The sequence below is a fragment of the Leuciscus leuciscus genome, assembly GCF_965113295.1.
Source record: "Leuciscus leuciscus genome assembly, chromosome: 24".
Lineage (NCBI taxonomy): Eukaryota > Metazoa > Chordata > Actinopteri > Cypriniformes > Leuciscidae > Leuciscus > Leuciscus leuciscus.
Window position 1 is genome coordinate 11,930,085 of NC_138723.1, and position 21,122 is coordinate 11,951,206.

Genomic DNA, 21,122 nt, shown 5'->3' on the forward strand with positions numbered 1-21,122 from the left:
CGCTCTACTTATGCTCGTGTTTCTCCCTATGGCTGACAACCCATTCAGACAGACTTTCTTAAGACCATGGAGCATTGCTTAAAACCCTTCGCTGCCACTCCGACTCAATCATTCGGTGACTGCGCTGATCCCACTTGCCTTATCCGACGCATGCCAGTGAGTGAATTCGCAGGGCGAGGGGTGTCATTTTAGAAATTCTGCTCTGTACTGGCAGAACCAGAGGAGATTGGCAGCACTCAAGCTGCAGCACATGTGGGCCAGTTCAGAGATGAGTGCTTATTGAGTAATCTCATTCAGAGGCTCACCCCAGACCCTGGAGCTCAAACACACACTCCTCTAGCTGTTAGCGTATGTTTACGAAAGTTGTGAGGGCCTGTGTAGCCCAGATTTTCCATGAGCCTTTCCTAGATGGTCAAGGAGAACAAAAAACTTAGCATAGCAACAACATCTGTCCTATGAGCAAGGGAAAAAAAGACCTGATATATCATATTTATTCACTGTTCACTCTTAAAATCAACATTAAATGACATTAGCCAGCTATTTTACTTCCGTAATATAACGTTTCTGAAACAGGATGTTCAGTATATTCAAACCCTAAAGCTAATCGATGGATCTTTCAGAATACTGTAAAACCAGGAACTTGTGTTATGAAAGAACAATACATTTCGATATCATGTTGACTTTAAAGCCAAAGAAAACATTTGACATTTGATCCAAATCTAGCATGAAAATGACCAACACACCTTGTAAACAGGTGCGGCTAGAGCTAATAAATTATATTTGAAGATGACCTCAGGCTATCTCTAACTGCTGCGATGGTTTTCAACTAGATAAAATGGCAAATCTGAAAAAGCTATGGAGGAGGTCCGCCCTTCCCCCTTCAACATATTCCTTTTTGCCACTCCCCTAGCAAGTCATTAAATCCTTGCTTCACTTTCCTCACTTCCTCTTTGATTTGTTACTTCCTTTTTGTTTCAAACTTTCCAGAAGAAGACACACAAAACTTCTCTGACCCCCATCACATCAGTGATTTTCCCCAGTGCTAAATCTGATCATTCTCGCGGGTACACCCTGACACCTTGCACTGTGAACTCAATTATCACTTTTGTACATCCCCCCCCCTCCCCTCCCCACAAGACTCGCAGAACACTTTTATTTTTAACTCCCCAACGCTAATTGATATTCCAGGCTAATGCACTACTTGGAAGTTCTTGTTGTGAGTCGAGGGAAAAGGTTTAATGTAGCGCACATAGGTAGCCTATGCAGTTTTAGACTCACTGATAAGCAATTAGCTTCAGCACATGGAGAGAAAATATATGCAGTTAGGCGACTGTTTATAAAAGTTAATTCCAAATCTTAATCACTGATCTATATAAATGACTGGATTGCTCGTTGCATTCTAAACTGCCATCAGGCGGTGAAGCCACCGGAAGTATTCAGCCATCTTACGATTCCCTAACGACAGAGGGCATCATTGACTTGCAGCGTATCAGTCGCACATGATTAGTTTTAAAGATGTAGGCTATGTACAGTAATTGATACTTCGAACCTTATCGGTAATGTTTATGGTCTTTTCAGGCAGGATAAGCAATATATATAAATCATTAAGATTGGTGTGTCTACTCCACACTGCCGTCAAGTCAAGTCACCTTCATTTATATAGCACTTTTAACAATATGGACTGTTTCAAAGCAGCTTTAAAATCCGACACATGTAACTGAACTAACACAAAATAGATTTATTTATGTACGCATTTATGCAGGAAATATTAAGCATGAAGGGAAATTCCTGACTTTAAACCAATAACCATTTAAAAGTTTAGGCCGTTTGCGTTGTAAGAATGTACAGGGAGACTTCAGATATAAAAACGCTGACTCGTTACTGTATGTTGTCTCATTAAAATCAGATGATTTCCTATTAATTCAATAGAATGTGATGGAACACTAGGGAATACCAATATGACGGCGTGGTGGCTTCACATTTTATGATGTCATCATGAGTAATCCAGTCATTTATATAGATTAGTGGTCTTAACACAAACACACCTTTAATTAACGTCAGAGGCAATTACAATCAAGTTTACTCTGTAAATATAATTTGTAATTAATTCATAGGGAGCCTGCTGAAAAAAACCTTGCTTAGAAAAGCCTAAGCTAATTTGCCGTGGTCTCCCAGTCTGGGATGCATTTACCAAATACATTGTTAGCCAACTAATTATGGTCGCAAGTTCAGTAATTACCAAAATAGTTCAACGATTAAATGTTTCCCAAAATCAACGAACATTTGCAAACTGCATCGCAAAGTTGTTTACAGCTCACAACCTGCAGTTAGAAGCATAGTTTCTTGTTAGTATGGTTGGAAAGATGGATGAGTGAAAAAGTTACTATGGTTTTGGGAAACAGTTATGACTAGCTAGTTAATTCTCCAACTATGCATCATACTATGGTAGTTAGGCAGGGAGTTATGTCACTGAACAGGAAACGCACCACTGGTTAAGCTGGTGTTTAGTTGGGAGGCCAGGTGATCTCCCAGTCTGACCCTCTGATAAGGGCCCAAAACCCCTCTAAGACCAGCCAACAAACCAGCTTCAACAGGCTGGGAGAGCTGCTAAGACCGACAATACAGCTTAGACTGGTTAAGATGGTAAACCACCTAGCATTGGCAAGGCTGGTCGCCCAGCATTGTCTTTCTGATGAAGCTAGACGACCATAGTAGTCTTAATAATAAATAAAAAAAAAAAAATATAATAATTTGTCACATTTATATAGCACTTTTCTGGGTACTCAAAGCGCTTCACATATGGAAGGGAAAATCTCCTCAACCACCACCAATGTGCAGCATCACCTGGATGATGTGACGGCAGCCATATTGCGCCAGAACACCCACCACACGCCAGCTTATTGGTGGAGATAAGACAGAGAGATGAAGCCAATCAGTTTATATTGGGATGATCAGGGGGCCATGATGGACAGAGGTCAATGGGCAAATCTGGCCAGACTGGTTAAACCCCTACTCTTTTTTCCGAAGAACATCCTGGGATTTTTAATGACCACAGAGAGTCAGGACCTCGGTTTAACGTATCATCCGAAGGACGGTGCTCTTTTGACAGTATAGTGTCCCCATCAGTCTTGATGGTTAAGCTAGTTTAGTCGCCAACTGGTAAGGATATCAGTGTTTAAAACACAACAAGCTATTCTGGTCTTAAGCAGGGTACTGTTAGTTCTCTAAATAGCTTCAATGTAACGGAAAGTTTCTGTGCTACAGGAAATGTGGAAGTGAGATGATAAAAAGCACTTGTCTGTCAGTGCCACGGACAGGATGAATGTATTGTAAAGATGTATGCAGCCCATTGCAGATAACATTGGTTTCATGTGTTCTTGCATTATCTCGCTGCACCAATGACCCGAATACAAAATTGGGTTCTCCTTACCGTCTGGTTGTCTTCATAAAGCTTGAGGTCATAGCCACTGAGCTCCACACAGAATATAATGGCAGTCACACCCTCAAAACAGTGGATCCACTTCTTCCTTTCTGAACGCTGGCCACCCACGTCCACCATTTTGAAGGTGAGCTCCTTGAAGGTGAATTTGTTCTCAACAATGCCAGTGGTCATGTCACGAGAGCGCAGAATGTCTTCTACGGTTGGGATGTACTCTGGCGCAGAAATGCGGTCCAGGTCGTTTAGATAATAGGCTGTATTGTCCTCTAGATGGTACTCATTAGAGCGGCAGAAACACTCCTGGACCCCTGGATCGGCCCACAAGCGCTTCATCACCCCCAGGAGCTCTGGTGTGATCTCGCCCTTGCTCTCAGCAGGCCCGGTGAGGGCAAAGAGTTGCACTGCGTCGTAAGCTCGATCAGGGTTGTGGAAGTCGATCTTCAAGGTGGCGAGGGCACGGATGATGCGGGTGAGTGAGTCGATGGCGTTGTAGAGGATGAGGGGCTTGTATTCCTTGCATGCCTCCAGGTTGAAGCCTCCACTGTGGATGATCTTCATCTGCTTCACAATGGTGCTCTTGCCAGAGTTGCTAGTGCCGAGCAGCAGAAGTTTGATCTCACGCCGCTGCCGCTGGCTTTCTGAGCGGAGATGTCGATCTATACGCCGTGAGCGCCGGGCGGCCTCCTTCTCCTCCGAACTCTGCCGGCACCCCATGGTTGACTGCACCTGGACTTGAGCTGGTAATCCCAGGGAGTGAGAGAGATAAAAAGTATGCAATGTAAACAATATATGTTGATATAGTTGAGCGGAGACTAGAGGAAGCTTTTTCTGGAAACCTGTGTCAGATTGGTGTTAGACAACTTGCATTGTTCAAGTCTACAGTTTATGATTTTTTTTCCAAGGGTTGATTTTTGGCGTACAATGCTACCATGACATGGTGGAAGACCCACTCAGGCCCTGGCATAAGGGCATTTGCCTTTGAGATCCCAAGGACTTAGGGTTCATATCAGGGGACTCTCCCCTGAGCACGGCGGGCTTTAAGTGGACTTGTCAATGTTCATCGAGAGAAAGTCGAAATCGTAAAATTCCTTCACTCTCCTCCCTCATGGCGTCCAGTGTGCTTCCCTGTGTTTCTGTGACTGATTCATCAGTAGACAACTCCTACCTCCTTTAATTTTCTTCAGACACTTTGCGACCGGTGGAATGTCAGACCTTTGTTCTTGTGGACTGTTTTAGGCAACTGTGTACTAGATCGTCCTGCTTACATAAGCCAGTGAGGCAGCTAAAGGCCCACGTTCCTGCAGGTAAAAAAAAGAGAGACATTAGTAATCATGAAACAGAAAGGAGGGCAAGTAAATAGGAGAATTCTAAGAAGAAAGTTTCCATCAGAGAGAGATTAAACCTTCTTGACTGGACGATGCTCTTACAAAATTAAACATTAATCAGTTAACAGTTCTTCACTTTCTTAACTTAATGTCTAACAACATGATACATATATTCACAACCTTGTTTTACCTTCGTAAATGTGACATTTCTGAGTAAATCAGAATATACAATGAGAAAAAAATCTTAAGACTTTATTTCGTCCAAAAGGAATTGATTGGGAAGTGAGAAGTGGGCATTGCATTCCTGAATGAAACACTGCTGGCACCCACTTTTGAGGAGACTTTTTGACCAGGGCACGCAAGCTGAAGGTAAAGTTCGCCAACAATAGCTCCTAAAGGCATCCCAATGATTACACTTCTATCATTATTTGTTATTATTGCTGTAACTTGAATTACATTAATGTTAACTGGAATCAAATTTAAGAAAAAGGCTGTTTTACCTACAGCAGTGCCCTAAAATAAAGTCTACTGTAAAAATAGGTTACTGTGGCTACATGGCCTTGATTATGTGAGACAAAAAATCTAAGTTGTTTGTTTCATACAAAGACAAACTGTTTCAGTAACCTTATTATGAAAGTAATAGGGTCCATTTTGATTTATTTTTTACTTTGACTTGTTGAAAATTTGACTTGATTAACTTGCTTTTCAACAAACAAATATACTTGAATTACACCTGCAGAATAAACAAATGTGCATGTGCACTCATCACAAACTCAAAAATCACTCCAATTGCTTTCAAATAACTGAGTACACTCAAGCAAAAGATGAACAGACATGATAATTATCACAGTCAGCCTCTGTTAGCACTACAATATACATTTGCTACACACTTCTGCTTTCTCATATACACTCACACACACCTCAGATCTTGGTATATATCTATCTAAAATCTAACCTTCTCCATGGTAAACCTGTCCCATCACGCACTCCTTTGTCATCTGCATCCCTCTGCGACCATAGATTCAGGTCTGCCAAGGAGGTGATCCAGTACACAAAGCCCACAAACACATTTGTTCTCAAACAGAAACATCCACTCATACGCACACAAGCAGAGGCAAGCAGGGTGTGAAACGGAAACAGATGTGAGATGAATGTCCTTCCCTGAAGCAAAAGGTACCGCCCATTTTACTCTCCCTTTTCCAAAGCCTCAACCACTGAGCTAACTGATAGCAGGTGGACTGCTTATTTACTGTCATGGTGGAAAATAACTGGCTCAGACCAACAGGTGCTTTACTCCGACTCATTCCAATGTACTAAATGTAACAAACTCCTTTAGGAAACGGTTTATAATTGTACAGCAGGGCTCAACAATAAGAGTATTTTCGGCTGGCCCAGTTGGGTCAGTATTTTTACCAACACATTTTTTACATGTAAAAAAAAATTATATACTGTTTTATTTAATTTAACCAACACATTTTATATGTCAGATTATTTTATTATTTTATTTCATTTAACACAGATAAATTTTTTTAAAAAATCTATTAATTATATTATGTTTAGCAACACCATTAAAGGCATAGTTAACCTAAAAATGAAAATGAAGTCATCATTTACTCGCCCTGGTGTTCTAATGCCGTTCTTTGCTTTTCGGACCACAAAAGGAGAATTTTTTTAAAATGTCCCGCTCACACTTGTCTGTATAATGAGAGTGAATAGTGACCAGAATTAAGCTTTTAAAAAATATGCATAAGGATCACAGAATGATCCTATGTGACACGCGACATATATTTTAAGTGTTCTGGGGTATACAACAGGGTTTGATGGAAAAACAAACCGAAATTTTATGTATTAATTAACGAAAATCCTGACCTTTGCTGTTGGTCTTCTATGCATGTCTGCGCGTACACTCTATTAGCGCGGTAATAGAATAGACACTCTATTGCAAGTTATGAGAAATCAAGATTAATAAAACTCCTTGAAATCTCAAAAAAGTATCTGTACTTCTTCACTGAGATAAATATCTCCGGACCGAAACTCCAGTTGACAGATGTGAACATGATAACGACTTGTTGCGACGAGCACAACAGATATATTCACCTCAGAGAAGAAGGTACATGGGTTGTATTTCATGTCGCGTTTTATCATCTTGATTTCTCACAACTTTTCTTCGCCGCTAATAGAGTGTCATGAACCCACACAGTCGTGCACAGAAGACCAACATGCAGCCAAGGTCAGGATTTTTATTAAATAATACATAAAATTGTATTTAGTTTTTTATTAAACCTTATTGGATATGCTCAGAACACTTGGATTATGCAGCATGTCTTGCATGGGATCATTCTGTGATACTTTGGCTTCTTTTTTAAAGCTTGATGCTGGTCTCTATTTACTGCCATTGTATGGACGAGCGCGAACGGGACATTTTTCTTTTTTTAATTCTCATTTTGTGATCCAAAAAAGAAAAGAGAGCATATATGGCATTAGAACAACACCATTGGGAGTAAATGATGACATAATTTTCATTTTAGGCTATTTTTATATTCTTTTTTTTAAATGGATAAAACTTAGAAATGTAATTAATGGTGATTCTTCAAATGCTGTAAAAATAATAAATTATAAAAATAATAATACATCAAGTTTATTTTTAAAGATACTACATTTTAAAATTCAATCCGGTTTAGTCAAACACTCACAGTTAACCATACCAAAATCCTTACCAGTCTTTTTTTTTTTTCACTTCCTTACATAACACCTCGTTCTTCTGTCTGACACCATTTCAATGTATCATGCCATCCATTATTAAAAGCATCCCAGCAAACAATATATGGATAAAAGGACTCTTAATATGATGTGACCCCTAAAACAATTCATAATGAAATATGTGCTTTCAAGGGGAGTAGATGAGCTCTAAAGGTGATCTGCTAAAACAGAAGTGCCTGAGGGACAGCATAATAAATGGATGCTCTTTGTGACAGGCCGTGTGCTATTGGCGGTGTAACAAATGTGAAATCACGCCATGGCCTAGTTTCGGCTGAGAGATTACATTTCCTAGACTGATCGCACAGAGAGAAAATACATCTCCAAGATCTGTCACAGACAGAATCCTGCTCTTAGAAAGATTATTGCACAAATATGTGTGGCAAGATTTGACAGGGAAAAGACACAGCAAAATACAACGCACACAAAGGGAGATATATATGAAGGGACAGGATGATTCAAAAGATGTTTCAAAAATCACGTCAAACTAGTTCAAGTTCAGCTAGTTCTGAGTTTGCACTCCGAATACAGTACACTTTTTTTTGTTTTGTTTTTTGTCCGGTGACATTTTTTAAAGCATTAGAGACACCAACCCCTAACTTTTTTTATTGGGAGAACTATTATCATTATTTTAAATGTTTGTTTAACACAGAATAAGTAACAAGTTTATAAAACATCAAATATTTACCCTTAAAGAGTAATTTTGGCCCGTCCGATCTCGGAGGACTTGAGGCCTTCCAACAGACTCATGACAAATCATAACTATTTTATGTTTTCACTAATTCATAAGAATTCATACTATATATGTTTTTGTATGATCTGCTTATGCCCAACTTTTTCTAAATTCTAACATTTTCATACTAAAATAGTTACGCTTTCTAATGAAATCCAGTTAGTATGTATATCCAGTGACTGCATGTAATAACTGACATTCATTTAATATAAAAAAAGTTTGAACTGTAACCTATTTTGTCTTACCAAAAACCAATTTTTTTTTAGTTGTATTCGACTTCTTGTTACCACATGATTTACAAAATATGTAACATTCCCTAACATTGTGAAACTCAAGAAGGGACATCACGTGGAAGTGACATCACTTTCTGCAGCATGATGGGAAGACAAGTGAATGATCTTATTCTAATATCTCATTTACTACAAATATTGTCGACTGCACTAATATGGCTTAACCCTGTTACCCAAGTTATTTTAAGAACAAATAATAATTTTTATTTATTTATTTTATTTATGAGAGACAGTTTATTGGGGCTAAAAACTAGCTAGCCCTTATTAGGGCTTTTCACACTTGAAATAGTGTACCCTGCGTCATTCTAAACCCCGGGTAAATGGCATCCTTGGTTATTTTGCTTCACGTTTCACAATGATAATAATTTATCTGGGGTTAACAGTTAATCCTGGGATTTCATAAAATGTCATGTCACACTGTACATTCCTAAACACAGGGTTAACATCCTTATTTGCATATTGGACGAACACTGCACGCAAGATGTTTACATAAAGGCTTTAGCATTGCGCATCCTCGTATTATAGATAGCCGACTTTACTATAAAGTTTATACTGAATGGACATTTCGAACTATAATGGTATAAATGAAAGGTCTTCACTCCCAACTGTTACGTTTTTATGTCAGCATTTGACATTTTTTCTCTGAAGTTGCTTTTTATATACAATGCGCAGTGTTTCCGTGACTGTCTTAAACAAGTGAATATGAGGCACATTGTTGATTGCTAAGCACTTAGATGTAACATTCTAACACCCCATCATTTCATACTGTACAAGTTTGGCACCGCATTACAGGGTTAACAGCGCAAAAACAGCTGTTTCAGTGCAAAAAAGTTTCATAGCCCCTGGATTAAAAGCCATTCTCATTCATTTCTGTGATATCCTCAAACAGTGATTGACTGTCACACAGCTTTGAAAGAACTTCAGTGACGTCAAGGCTGTAATGTGATTTATTATCAAGACACAAGTGATCCAAGATGACATTACGCTTTCTCCAATGGTTGAGCCGTGGACCCTGCTATCTCCCATTAATAAAATCTCTGGCCAAGGTCATGGGTTTGATTCCCAGGGGATGAATTGAAGAAATGTACAGTATAGCTTGAATGCAATTTATGTCACTTCAGATAAAAGCATCTGCCAAATGCATACATGTAAATGTAAAACGAATAGAAAATAAAACAGCTCATGCAGTATTTGAAGATATTTGAAAAAAGGGCCATATTTTGTACCCTGTTTGTGGAAAGTGCCATAAATATTCAAAGTATGCTTGATCTCATTTTTGCATTTCTTCCAATTCAGCATTACATCAGTCAAACGGTGACGCTTTTAGAGCTAATACCATTTTAGATAATTACTTGAGGCAATTAGAGTATATTTATGATAGTTGATTATTCTGCTAAATGTAATGGCTGTTTGAGATGAAGGATGACAGCTGGAATGGTTGAGAAATAGAATATGCCTTGTTTCACCACTTCCGCTTTCGTAACAAGACCCTGCTTGAATGTCTAAAATAACACTGTCACTTGACGTAAGTATCAGTCAAAACAGTAACCTAGAAACCAAAACATTATGCTTGCGATGCTTGGTTCTGTGTATCATAAATGCATTGGCAATGTGTATCAAAAATGTGTCCTAAGGCTGTGACCGAATGTGTGAGTGAATGGAGAATGACAGAGGTCTCACGGTTAAGTCAGACTCATGTTTTCTCATGAGCACTGAGGTAATCTGACCCCACCGGCTCCCTCTCGCCTCCAGAGATTAGCTGCTGTCAGCCCCACATATTTCCTGATATTAATGCACTCATAATTATATAGATTATTCAAAAATGACTCAGTGTCATACTATTGTGACATATGTTTGAGTTTTGCAGTTTTATGATATGAACAAGAGAAAATTAACACAACTAGTTTGACACTCATTTTCCTATATAATCTTACACTCTTATAGGGGTGTACGATAATGACAAAAATTATATCTCAATATTTTCTGGCATTTTGTTAATGATAGTGTGTTATTGTGCTGGTACCTTGGCAAGTTTAGGACAGCAGACTCTTAAAACTTTTGATATTCTTCATATTGTGTGCAGTAGTTTGTTAGCAGAAGTGACAGAAATGAACTTTTCCAATAATTTTAAATATATTTTTACCTTTTATGGTAATTTTTTTTCTAACCTAATTGAATGTGTGTCATCTTGTATATCAAATTCTTATATTTAATCAATAACTTCAATTAATAATGATAATAAGACACTACCGGGCTGTTACCAATAAAATTGGCAAATGTGCCTTTGCAATGCAGAGGTGGTGGCACAGAAGAGGCAAGTCACTGTTAATGAGTGAGTCACTGAGTCATTCATTCAATTGATTTGTTCAGACAGCTGATTCATTCTGGAACAAAGCATTTGACTGAGGTTGGAACATGAAGCAACTGTGGAAACAATCAAGGATAAACCATGGTGAAAAGCTACAAAACAACAACTATGGCACATGAGACAGGAAGTGAAACAAAAATCCAAAGATAAACACAGAGATGACAGAGCCCCCCACATAAGGAGTGGATTACAGATGCTCCAAAAACAAACAAAAGTATAGGAGGGTGATGGAGTGGAGGTGGATGAGGGGGAGGGATGGAGGGCCAGGCCCATGGAGAAGAAGCAGGACTGGAGACTGAGGCTGATCGGGGAGCCAGGGCGGAGTGGATGGAGCAGAAGACCACCACGGTGGAGTAGGAGGAACTGGTGACCACCACGGCGGAGTTCATAGGTGGCCTCCATGGCCGAGGTAAAGCAGACAGAAAGTTCAAGAATGGCAGTAGTGGGAAGCTTTAGCGGACGCCGTCACCTCTGGAGGAGCTTTAGCGGACGCCGTCGCCCTGGGGAGGAGCTTTAGCGGACGCCATCGCCTCGGAAGGAACTTAAGTGGTTGATGTCGCCTCTGGAGGAACTTTAGCGGTTGACGTCGCCTCGGGACGGGCTTTAGCAGTCGACACAGCCTCTGGAGGAACTTTAGCGGACGCCGTCGCCTCGGGAGGAGCTTTAGCGGACATCGTCGCCTCGGGAGGAACTTTAGCGGACGCCGTCGCCTCGGGACGGGCTTTAGCAGTCGACACCACCTCTGGAGGAACTTTAGCGGTCGCCTCGGGAGGGTCTGTAGCGGTCAACGTCGCCTCTGGAGGAGCTTTAGCGGACGCCGTCGCCTCGGGACGGGCTTTAGCAGTCGACACCGCCTCTGGAGGAACTTTAGCGGTCGACGCCGCTTCGGGAGGGGCTTTATCGGTCGACGTCGCCTCGGGAGGAGCTTTAGCGGACGCCGTCGCCTCGGGAGGAGCTTTAGCGGACATCGTCGCCTCGGGAGGAACTTTAGCGGACGCCGTCGCCTCGGGACGGGCTTTAGCAGTCGACACCGCCTCTGGAGGAACTTTAGCGGTCGCCTCGGGAGGGTCTGTAGCGGTCAACGTCGCCTCTGGAGGAGCTTTAGCGGACGCCGTCGCCTCGGGACGGGCTTTAGCAGTCGACACCGCCTCTGGAGGAACTTTAGCGGTCGACGTCGCCTCGGGAGGGGCTTTATCGGTCGCCGTCGCCTCGGGAGGAGCTTTAGCGGACGCCGTCGCCCTGGGGAGGAGCTTTAGTGGACGCCATCGTCTCGGAAGGAACTTAAGTGGTTGATGTCGCCTCTGGAGGAACTTTAGCGGTTGACGTCGCCTCGGGTACGGGTTTTAGCAGTCGACACAGCCTCTGGAGGAACTTTAGCGGACGCCGTCGCCTCGGGAGGAGCTTCAGCGGACATCGTCGCCTCGGGAGGAACTTTAGCGGACGCCGTCGCCTCGGGACGGGCTTTAGCAGTCGACACCGCCTCTGGAGGAACTTTAGCGGTCGACGTCACCTCGGGAGGGTCTGTAGCGGTCAACGTCGCCTCTGGAGGAGCTTTAGCGGTCGACGTCGCCTCGGGAGGAGCTTTAGCGGACGCCGTCGCCTCGGGACGGGCTTTAGCAGTCGACACCGCCTCTGGAGGAACTTTAGCGGTCGACGTCGCCTCGGGAGGAGCTTTATCGGTCGACGTCACCTCGGGAGGAGATTTAGCCGTCGCCGTCGCCTCGGGAGGAACTGTAGCTGTAGCTAGAGCTGTTTTTTTCCGTTGGGAATTGATTGAATCATAAATTGATTGACACATACTTTGTTGATACTGACTGTTCCACTGGAGAAACTGAAAAAGTCTGAAACAAATGAATGTCTGTGTACCTGTCAGATGAACGCATTTTGAGGAACATTGAGGACATATTTTTTTATTAAGTTGGTCACCCATGTGACCCTGGCCACTACTGACTACTCCCTTTCCCCAGAACAAACCCAGCTTTGTGCAATAAAAATAGATTGTTATATAACACGCAATGGCATCTCTGTCTTATTGATGAATGCTTGTGTTATGTAAGGCTGCCTGCCACTTGTAACTCTCTGGGATACAATCTTGGCCCAACTCATATATGTCTGACAAATATCACATACATTTCACAGAGCAGGAAACCTGTGTCAAATTAAGTGAACTATGGTTATTGTATGATGATGCACAGATTTGAAAGAACTTCTTGGGATCTTTGTTTGTGCTCAATTCAAAGTTAAGTCACATCTATGTAGCCCTTCAGACAATACAGATAGTTTCAAAGAACCTTCACATTAATAAACAGGAAAAACGGTTAATTCTGTAAAATGTATAAATTATAAAACAAATTCAATTTCAGTTTTAAGTAGCTCTACAGAAGATAATAGTGTCATTTTAGTTCAATGTTGTTTAAATTCTGTTCAATATTTAAATATCGTTGATGTTGCAAAGTTAATCAGTTATGAACTGAGTTCAATTCAGCAGCTGTTTTCCTGTTGGTGAATCAAATCAATTGGCAAATATCAATTAATATCAAGTAAACACAATTTTTTCTAATTGAATATCCTATTTGACTCAGAAATATGTCACATTATGGAAGTAAAATGGGTTGCAAATGGAAATACAGTAGACTCTGTTACACTGTTGACTCTGTTACAGTACAATACATGCATTTGTTAGGTAAAAGTGTAAGTATAACTCATGTCTAACCATTTATAATTGTTGCACTGATTTGATTTTAATTCATTGTGATTTAAAAAAAAATTAAATCATGTCTACATAAAATTAATTTTAATTCTCCATATATTTCGCAATGTGAAAAAAATCTCTTTACTGTTGTTTATAAATGTAATCAATATAAATATATTTTGTTTATTTACTTTGCATTACATTCATGCATTTAGCAGATGCTTCTATCCAAAGCGACTAACATTGCATTCCAAGTACACTTTTTTTTTTTTATCAGTTCTTGCTTTCCCTGGGAATCAAACCCATGACCTTGGCATTGCTAGTGTCATGCTCTAATGACTGAGAAGACATTATGATGAAAAATGAGATTTGTTTTCACATTATGATGCACATTTTAAAGGAAAAGTGCTTAATGTTTAAGAAAAGAAATGGGGTAAAATATAATCTACAAAAATACACCCAACCAAGTATGCAATATTTGTTCACACAAACAATCACAAACTTATGTCCTTTCCCCTCCCCTATATAAAGTAAAATGCCCCAGAGAATTCAGCCCTGTGTTGTGGACGGCTTGACGTCAGTCCCTTTCCCCCCTCCACCCACCCTCCGTCACTTTGGTATTCTGGCACACTATTGAGGGAGGTTTGCTGTCTATATATCACATCGCTGTCTTTCCTCCACAATGACTCATGCCCCAGTTACAGACACTAACTGATTACAGTGCAGAATAATTTGAGAATAGTTATACAGAAACCATACAGTATCCCATCTCAATGAAATAGACTCATAAATCTTAGCACATCTCATATTTCTGCATTATTAATAAGGCATCATGGAAAAGGAAACCACATTCACTTGAGAGAGCGAAGTGGCTGAGCATTCCTGAGGGAAAACGACTGCTGATATTTGTTGTGTCAAATGTACAAGTCTAAAGCATTAATGTGTCTGATATAAATTCCACAGCTATTAATCCACTCCATGCTAAGATACTTCTCAAATCGTGCATCAGGATAGGTGTCTTTTTGACTATTGAGCTACAACAGAAAGAGTCCTGGGTTACTGTGTCAGTGGGCAGTTGAGACCAGACCACACACCAACCAGAACAGATGCAGCCTTTGATCACATTGACAACAGTGAACAATCATACAATTCACCGAACGATGTTAAAATCAGATACCATTTCCCTTAATTTGTCCTCTTGGTTTCAACCATCCGTCACAAGAACAATCATTGTTTCAGGAGATGTGTATCAGAGGGGAATTTGTGATGCCTCACAACCGCTGTTGCAATCGTTTTTAAGTGCCGTTGGGGAGAATTTCCTGTTGTGCTGTTCATTTTTTTGCTTCTTTTGTTTCTCATCTTTGGATTGAAGACACAGGGTTTCAATTTGACCAGCGGAGAACTCTTGAGTTGCATCGTGTGACGTCAGAGCGTTTGATGGAACACTCATGACTCAAATCAGCCATTTAATTGTTCTTGAGAATTCCAGCGCAGTTCACTTTACAAGTGAGTGCAGACAAGTAGCTTTTATAGAAAAATCACATGTACAATGTTTTTCAGTTGAATTGTTTCTCCAATAGAGTGATGGAAATAAAATGAAGAGCATATAGGCCACAAACGTACTCATAACTAGGGCTGTATTTTAATTGTGATCATGATTTGCTTCTCTCGATTAATTAAGCATATAAGTCTGCAATATTGGCCCACTGGTTATAGAGCGCTCCAGGGATGACGTAGTTTTGTAGACCAACCCTGGAAGTTCACATCATCCTGGTTCCCTCGACAAAAACCCAATTTGATTTTTCCATTAGCTTTTGGATTATTGCAGACAACAATCTCTGTGACAAAAGTTTATGATACTTACATTTTGTTCATCATGATAATCGTCACAAATGAACAAAACTTTTATGAATTTTGAAGTGTAAATACAATCACCAGAAGTACAACTATACTATAAACGAACTACACCACAGTCGCACAACATCAACATCACCATAACTAAGTTTCTGACAACTCTTTCATTCTTTGTTTAAAAACATTTCCTTCATTAAGGAATCTCCTCAATGTAACTAAATCAACTAGACCACTAATTCATGCAAGAAACTTGAAGTAATATTGTGATGAAAATTAAGTTTTTCAAAGTGGCAGACTTTGATGTCACAATATGAACTTTCAACACAGAAAGTACACTAAACCCATGAAGGGCGTTTACGCTCCAGAAGCAGCACACACACCCAGCATGACTTGTCAGCTTTTAAAGATTGCCACAGTTGTAACAACAATTACAGCTAATGATTCTGATGCAACACATTCGCCACTGCGCTAGTGCCAGAGCCATGAAGCAATAAAAGGACTGCTTTCTTTAATGATTAATACATAAAACATAAAATCAATCAAATAAAGAACTAGGCATGAGCTAATGCACTTGTGGAACTCTGTCACTTTAGCATGTGATTAACACTGACTGATTAACAGTGTCATGGTCATTAAATCACCATGTATTGTTACACCCACTCGGACGCAACCGATCTAATCACTATTCTAGTCTGATACCACGGACATTTTGACCAAGGGGGCAAGTGAGACACAGCCTTCAAAAAAAAGTCACGTGAAAGGAGGCGTGTTGCTGTGATTGACTAATTACCCCTTATCATGCTTGAAACTTGGTCCGCTAATTGGACTTAAGTGTCAAGTCATCTAATTTTTAATTAAAGCTGCTCCTTGATACATTTTAGCATCAATAGGTGTCTTTACTGAAGATTTAATGACTAACTACCCGAACAAAAGAATATGAGCAGAATTAAAATGAAGTTTTAATTTAATTTTATATTGCTTGAGACTTGATGAGACTTTGATTTTTTTTTTTAATAGTATAGTATAAAACTAAATTATAATCTTGGAAGTAAATGCTGTTCCTTTAAACCAGAAACTGTCTAAACTAATGTAACATGAATTTAACTATAGGACTAAATAAAAACTAAGTGCAGAAAGGGAAATCTGCCTGCTCATTTCCTAAATATGAATCCTTAATCTACGAATGATTCAAATACTCACAATTTTCCTGGAAAGTTATCGTGTCAGTCTTGTTGAGTCAGGTAGCTCTTCTGGTGACTTTGATGTCAGCTTCCCATATGCTAATAATTTCTGGTTTGAATGCCTCTGAAACAGCTATCAATGAACGAAAAAGGATAAACCAAACCAAACGGTGGGTTTTGAAAAACAGAAATGACAAAAACTGAAACATCAGATGGAAGTGAGGTGTAACTGTCACTGGGTTTTTTTCTGAGAATGTTTTCTGAGATTTGAGACGTAGATTGCAAAAATGATGGCTAACGTACAGTGTTCCAGCTCAGACAGGAATCAGCGTTCTCTTTTTGGAGTTCTGACTCATTGGTGGTGTACAGGAACCTGCCTACGTCAGAAACAATTTAGATGTAGGTCGCAGACTGAGAGAAATCCAGCATGCTGCATTTTAAAGCCTTGCATTATGCAAGACATCTGATGTGGCCCAAATAGCATCATTATAATATTTTGGAGTAATATTCATCCAAAAATCATATATTCACCCTAATGTTATGGTTCACTAAAAGGAGATGTTAGGCAGGATGTCTTGTCCATATAATGACAGTGAATGGTGACCAGGGGCTGTCAATGTTAAAAAAAGACCCCAAAAAACAATCATGAGTCCAGCCCAAATGACTCTATTCAAAATCTTATGAAGCCATACAATAGATTTGTGTGAGGAAAGACAGGAGTACTCAAAATACTCTTCTCAAAAAAAAAAAAAAATTAGTCATGAAATAATTTGGGCCCATAAATTAAGATTTCAATCCCACGACTTAATTTGTGGCCACGTTTTATTAATTTGTTCCCTTGTTATATTTAAATCATGTCCACGACTTATCAAACTGATCCCTCGTTTTAGGTTAATCATGGTCATCTTGTACTAATTCATTACTTTATTTTAATTTAAATTGAATTAATAAATCAGATGAACAAATTCCTAACCTGCATGTCATGTACAGGACTCCATAAAACAAATATGCATTTTGAATGCAATTTCCCATTATTGATGTCAAACTTGGCATGATACATCGTGATGCAACAATATATGTGAACATTAATGAGATTTGAGAGCTGCAACAGACAAGATTATCAGTGAATAATGACTTCATCATGTTTTTTGTCCTTTTTTTTTTTTTTTTGTGAGACAGTCTTTAGTCCCCATTCACATCATTGTATGGAGAAGAGCAACATGAACATTCTGCTAAATTTCTCCTTTTGTGCTCCATGAAGACCAACAACAACGACAAAAATATACAGGTTTGGAATGGCATGAGGGTGAGTAAATGATAACAGAATTATGATTTGTGTGTGAACTATTTCTTTAAGGCCATGGCTGGTGGGTTACCAGTACAACCTATTATTACATTCCTTTATGCCCTTTCTATCACAGATTCTGTTTAATTTCCTTTCTTTTTGCTATGACAAGATACTAGGCCTTCCAGGGGACAATTGCTTAGACTTGAGTCACGTCCAGCCCAAGAACTGGATCAAAGAGATAGAGGCCCTTTACTGTAAGTAATAGTGCTTAGAAGATTTTAATTATGACAGGTTGTGAAGATTGTGACAGAGTGTGAGGTGAAGAAGTGAGACAAAGCTTTATGAGAATGAATTAGGAGACACAGCGTCGGGTTATCAGGTTGAAGTCGTTCTGCATTATGACTAATTACTAAATCAGTCAAGGTCAGAGTTTTTCCTCTTATCTTCGTCTGAAGTCACAGTATCTCAATAAACCACTGAGCTTCACTGAAAGCTCAATTAGTTATATGTCTATATATAAGCAAAGCTACTCAACTTTAGAAAGTCCAGGGGCCACGGAGCAAGAACATTTCAGCCTCAAATAAAAGTTACTTGCAAGTTAGCTCTGTGGTGTCTAACCGGAATATTATACTGTGAGTGCAGCCAGATCTCATTAGAAAATGTAACTATTTTATGAGGTGGCAACTTCATATGAATTCATACAATGTGATTCGTATGGAAACGTAACATTTTTTGAAAAAGAAATCATCTAAGCATGCATAAAGGTCCAGCCCTAAACCTAACCCTCAGTAGCGTGTAAATAATGAATTGTGTCCCTATGACAATGGAATAATGTATTGGTTTGTTTTGTTTTTTTTATGTTTGCGACAAACGATGCAGTCCATTGTGTCACTCGCCACTTTCTAACTATTTTATGCTTTGGCTAATGGTGGCTAATTCATGTGAATTCTTACAATATCAGTTGTATGTTTTCTTGCGATCTGCTTACGCCCAACTGAGGGTTAAGATTAGAGGTGGACTGTCATGCTTACGTTTTTTTTCTGAAAATCAAATCACATTGTACGAAATTACCACCTTGTAAAATAGTTCTGTTTTCTCATGAGATCGGGTTGCACTCGCAGCACAATATGCTAGATAGTGCATGCAGCTAACTTGCGACTTTTATTTATTTGCCAAAAGCATTTGGCAATCTGTGAATGTTAATTTTGGCCTCTGGCCAAGGTCTTTAAAAAGGTTTTTATGCGCTCTACGGAAAATACAAAAAGGAGTGAAGCGTTGTGGAAAGTAGCATATTTAACATGTTTATGAAGTTCAGAGAGTTCCAGGCATATGCGTTTCATCACGTCTGAATGAAGGGATCGTATGCATTGGAAATGAGTGTGGGGGCGTCACATGATGAGCTTCAAACAATCACATTTGTCTAAAGCTTTGTACACTCATGGCCCAAAACCGACCCAAGATGTCTTGCTCAAAGGACACAGCTTTGTTGTACCACAGTGCAAACATCAGGAGAAACAATGAGTGGCAGTGTTTCAGTCAATAGCGGCCCCAAAACAGAGGACTTTTGATTTGGCTGGGGCCGGCGTAGATGGTGGGCGACTGTATAGCAGATCTGTTTTTGTCATAAAGGGTCCCATGAGAGGTAGGGGCATGGCCTGGCCCCTATTAAAAGTGTTGTTTTCAGTCACATGTGCTTCTTGCCCTGACAATGCATGTCTGTGTACTGTGAATGTTTTTGCATAGCTGCTAATGGGAACCGTCTATATAGGGGAAACCAGACTGAAGAGGGAGAAATGTTGTACCAACTATTGGTTGGACTTTAAGTTCTGAGAACAGTCTGTGTTTGTCCACAACCTTTTAACCTCAGCTGCTGTCAAATAAAGGAAAACAAAAGAGGTCTGACCAAACTCAAGAGCGACATGTTGCTAATCTGTCTTCGAGCACTGCTTTGGTTGTGTGTAATGTTCAAATTCAGGCTTTGATAAGATATGAGCCATTTTGAGGCACAGCAGGTTTCTGAAGGAAGGGGTCGGTTTATCTCTGTGCTAGCCCTAGCTGCTGCACTTAGCTGGGGTGTGATTTCACTATTCACTGTAAACACAGACCGTGAGGGGGAGTATCGGCACAAAACTGTCCAGAATGATGCTTATGAAAGGTTGTCAGACGAGAATGTACCTGACTTTGAAGGAACGTGCAACACTTGCCCTATCGATACAAGTTATAGCATAATGATGATTACAATCACTTTGCCAATACATTATTTTAAAGGGGATCTATAATGCAAAATTCACTTTTACATGGTGTTTGGACATAAATGTGTGTCGGCAGTGTGTGTGCACAACCACCCTATAATGGTAAAAATCCACCCAAACCTCTTTTTTAAACCCCCATAAATCATAAGCAGTGTCTCAAAACAAGGGCTGAATCCTGGCTTTCTGTTGGTCACTGCAGAAAATTCACAGGACCAAATTCAACTCAGTGCAAAAATATGCGTGGGGAAATCTTTCGTCCACACGTGAAATTCCAGATCATGTGGATTCCTATCGAAATTTTACCCAGGAAAATTGGCCCACCAGTGGTAAATGGCTGATATGATATTTTCTTCTATATTATGATGTACATCTATTGTAAGTAAAACAGATGATTCTATCTGGTTGTTGATTGGATGGAGGCAGATCTGAAAGCGAGCTTACGGTTGATTGTAAGAAAGGGACGGGGTAAAAGTGGACTTAATAAATGGAAAAGGCCGGCATATGTCACCAAAGAGAAGTCTGAGGGTTCACCAGAAGATCCATTTATGGCATATTGATTAAAAATTACATCAAAACTAAATAAAAATAAAAACACTTGCATGGATGAATCGTTCACAATAAGATCTAACATGCATTTAGAAAATAGGGTGGATTTCTAATTCATGCTGACTCCGGAAACCAGTGAAAAATATTGATGAATCTACACAGATTTTTATCTAATCAAATGCTCTCTAGAATGTGAATGTCCCTCCCCCAATACCACATGCAACCGACTAGCAAGCAGCAAGTCATGTTACCGCTGTGACATTGCTAAAGCCTAGGGAGATGAGTTGTTAAACATGTCCCACCACAACTTCCTGTTTCAATAGGAACATACAACACAGGAAATATAAGACTACACATGTTAAACAATTTCATGTGGTCTTTAACTTGTATTGAACTT

The 21,122-nt window shown here is 39.8% G+C and overlaps 1 protein-coding gene across 3 annotated transcripts in view; it reads right to left on the bottom strand.

Annotated features, from left to right (window-relative positions):
* The window catches only part of gnaz (guanine nucleotide binding protein (G protein), alpha z polypeptide), a 42,741-nt gene that overhangs the window by 14,215 nt on the left and 7,404 nt on the right, over positions 1–21,122 (bottom strand). Inside the window, exons 1-2 of one of the 3 annotated variants that reach the window (XM_082158435.1) lie at positions 5,720–6,145; positions 3,431–4,737 (exon numbers count right to left, since the gene is read on the bottom strand). In XM_082158435.1, coding sequence (XP_082014561.1) covers positions 3,431–4,153 — 723 coding nt within the window. In that variant the 5' untranslated portion in view covers positions 4,154–4,737; positions 5,720–6,145. Of the gene's footprint in view, positions 1–3,430; positions 4,738–5,684; positions 6,146–21,122 lie in introns of those variants that run through there. The other 2 variants (XM_082158436.1, XM_082158434.1) reach the window with 2 other exon arrangements.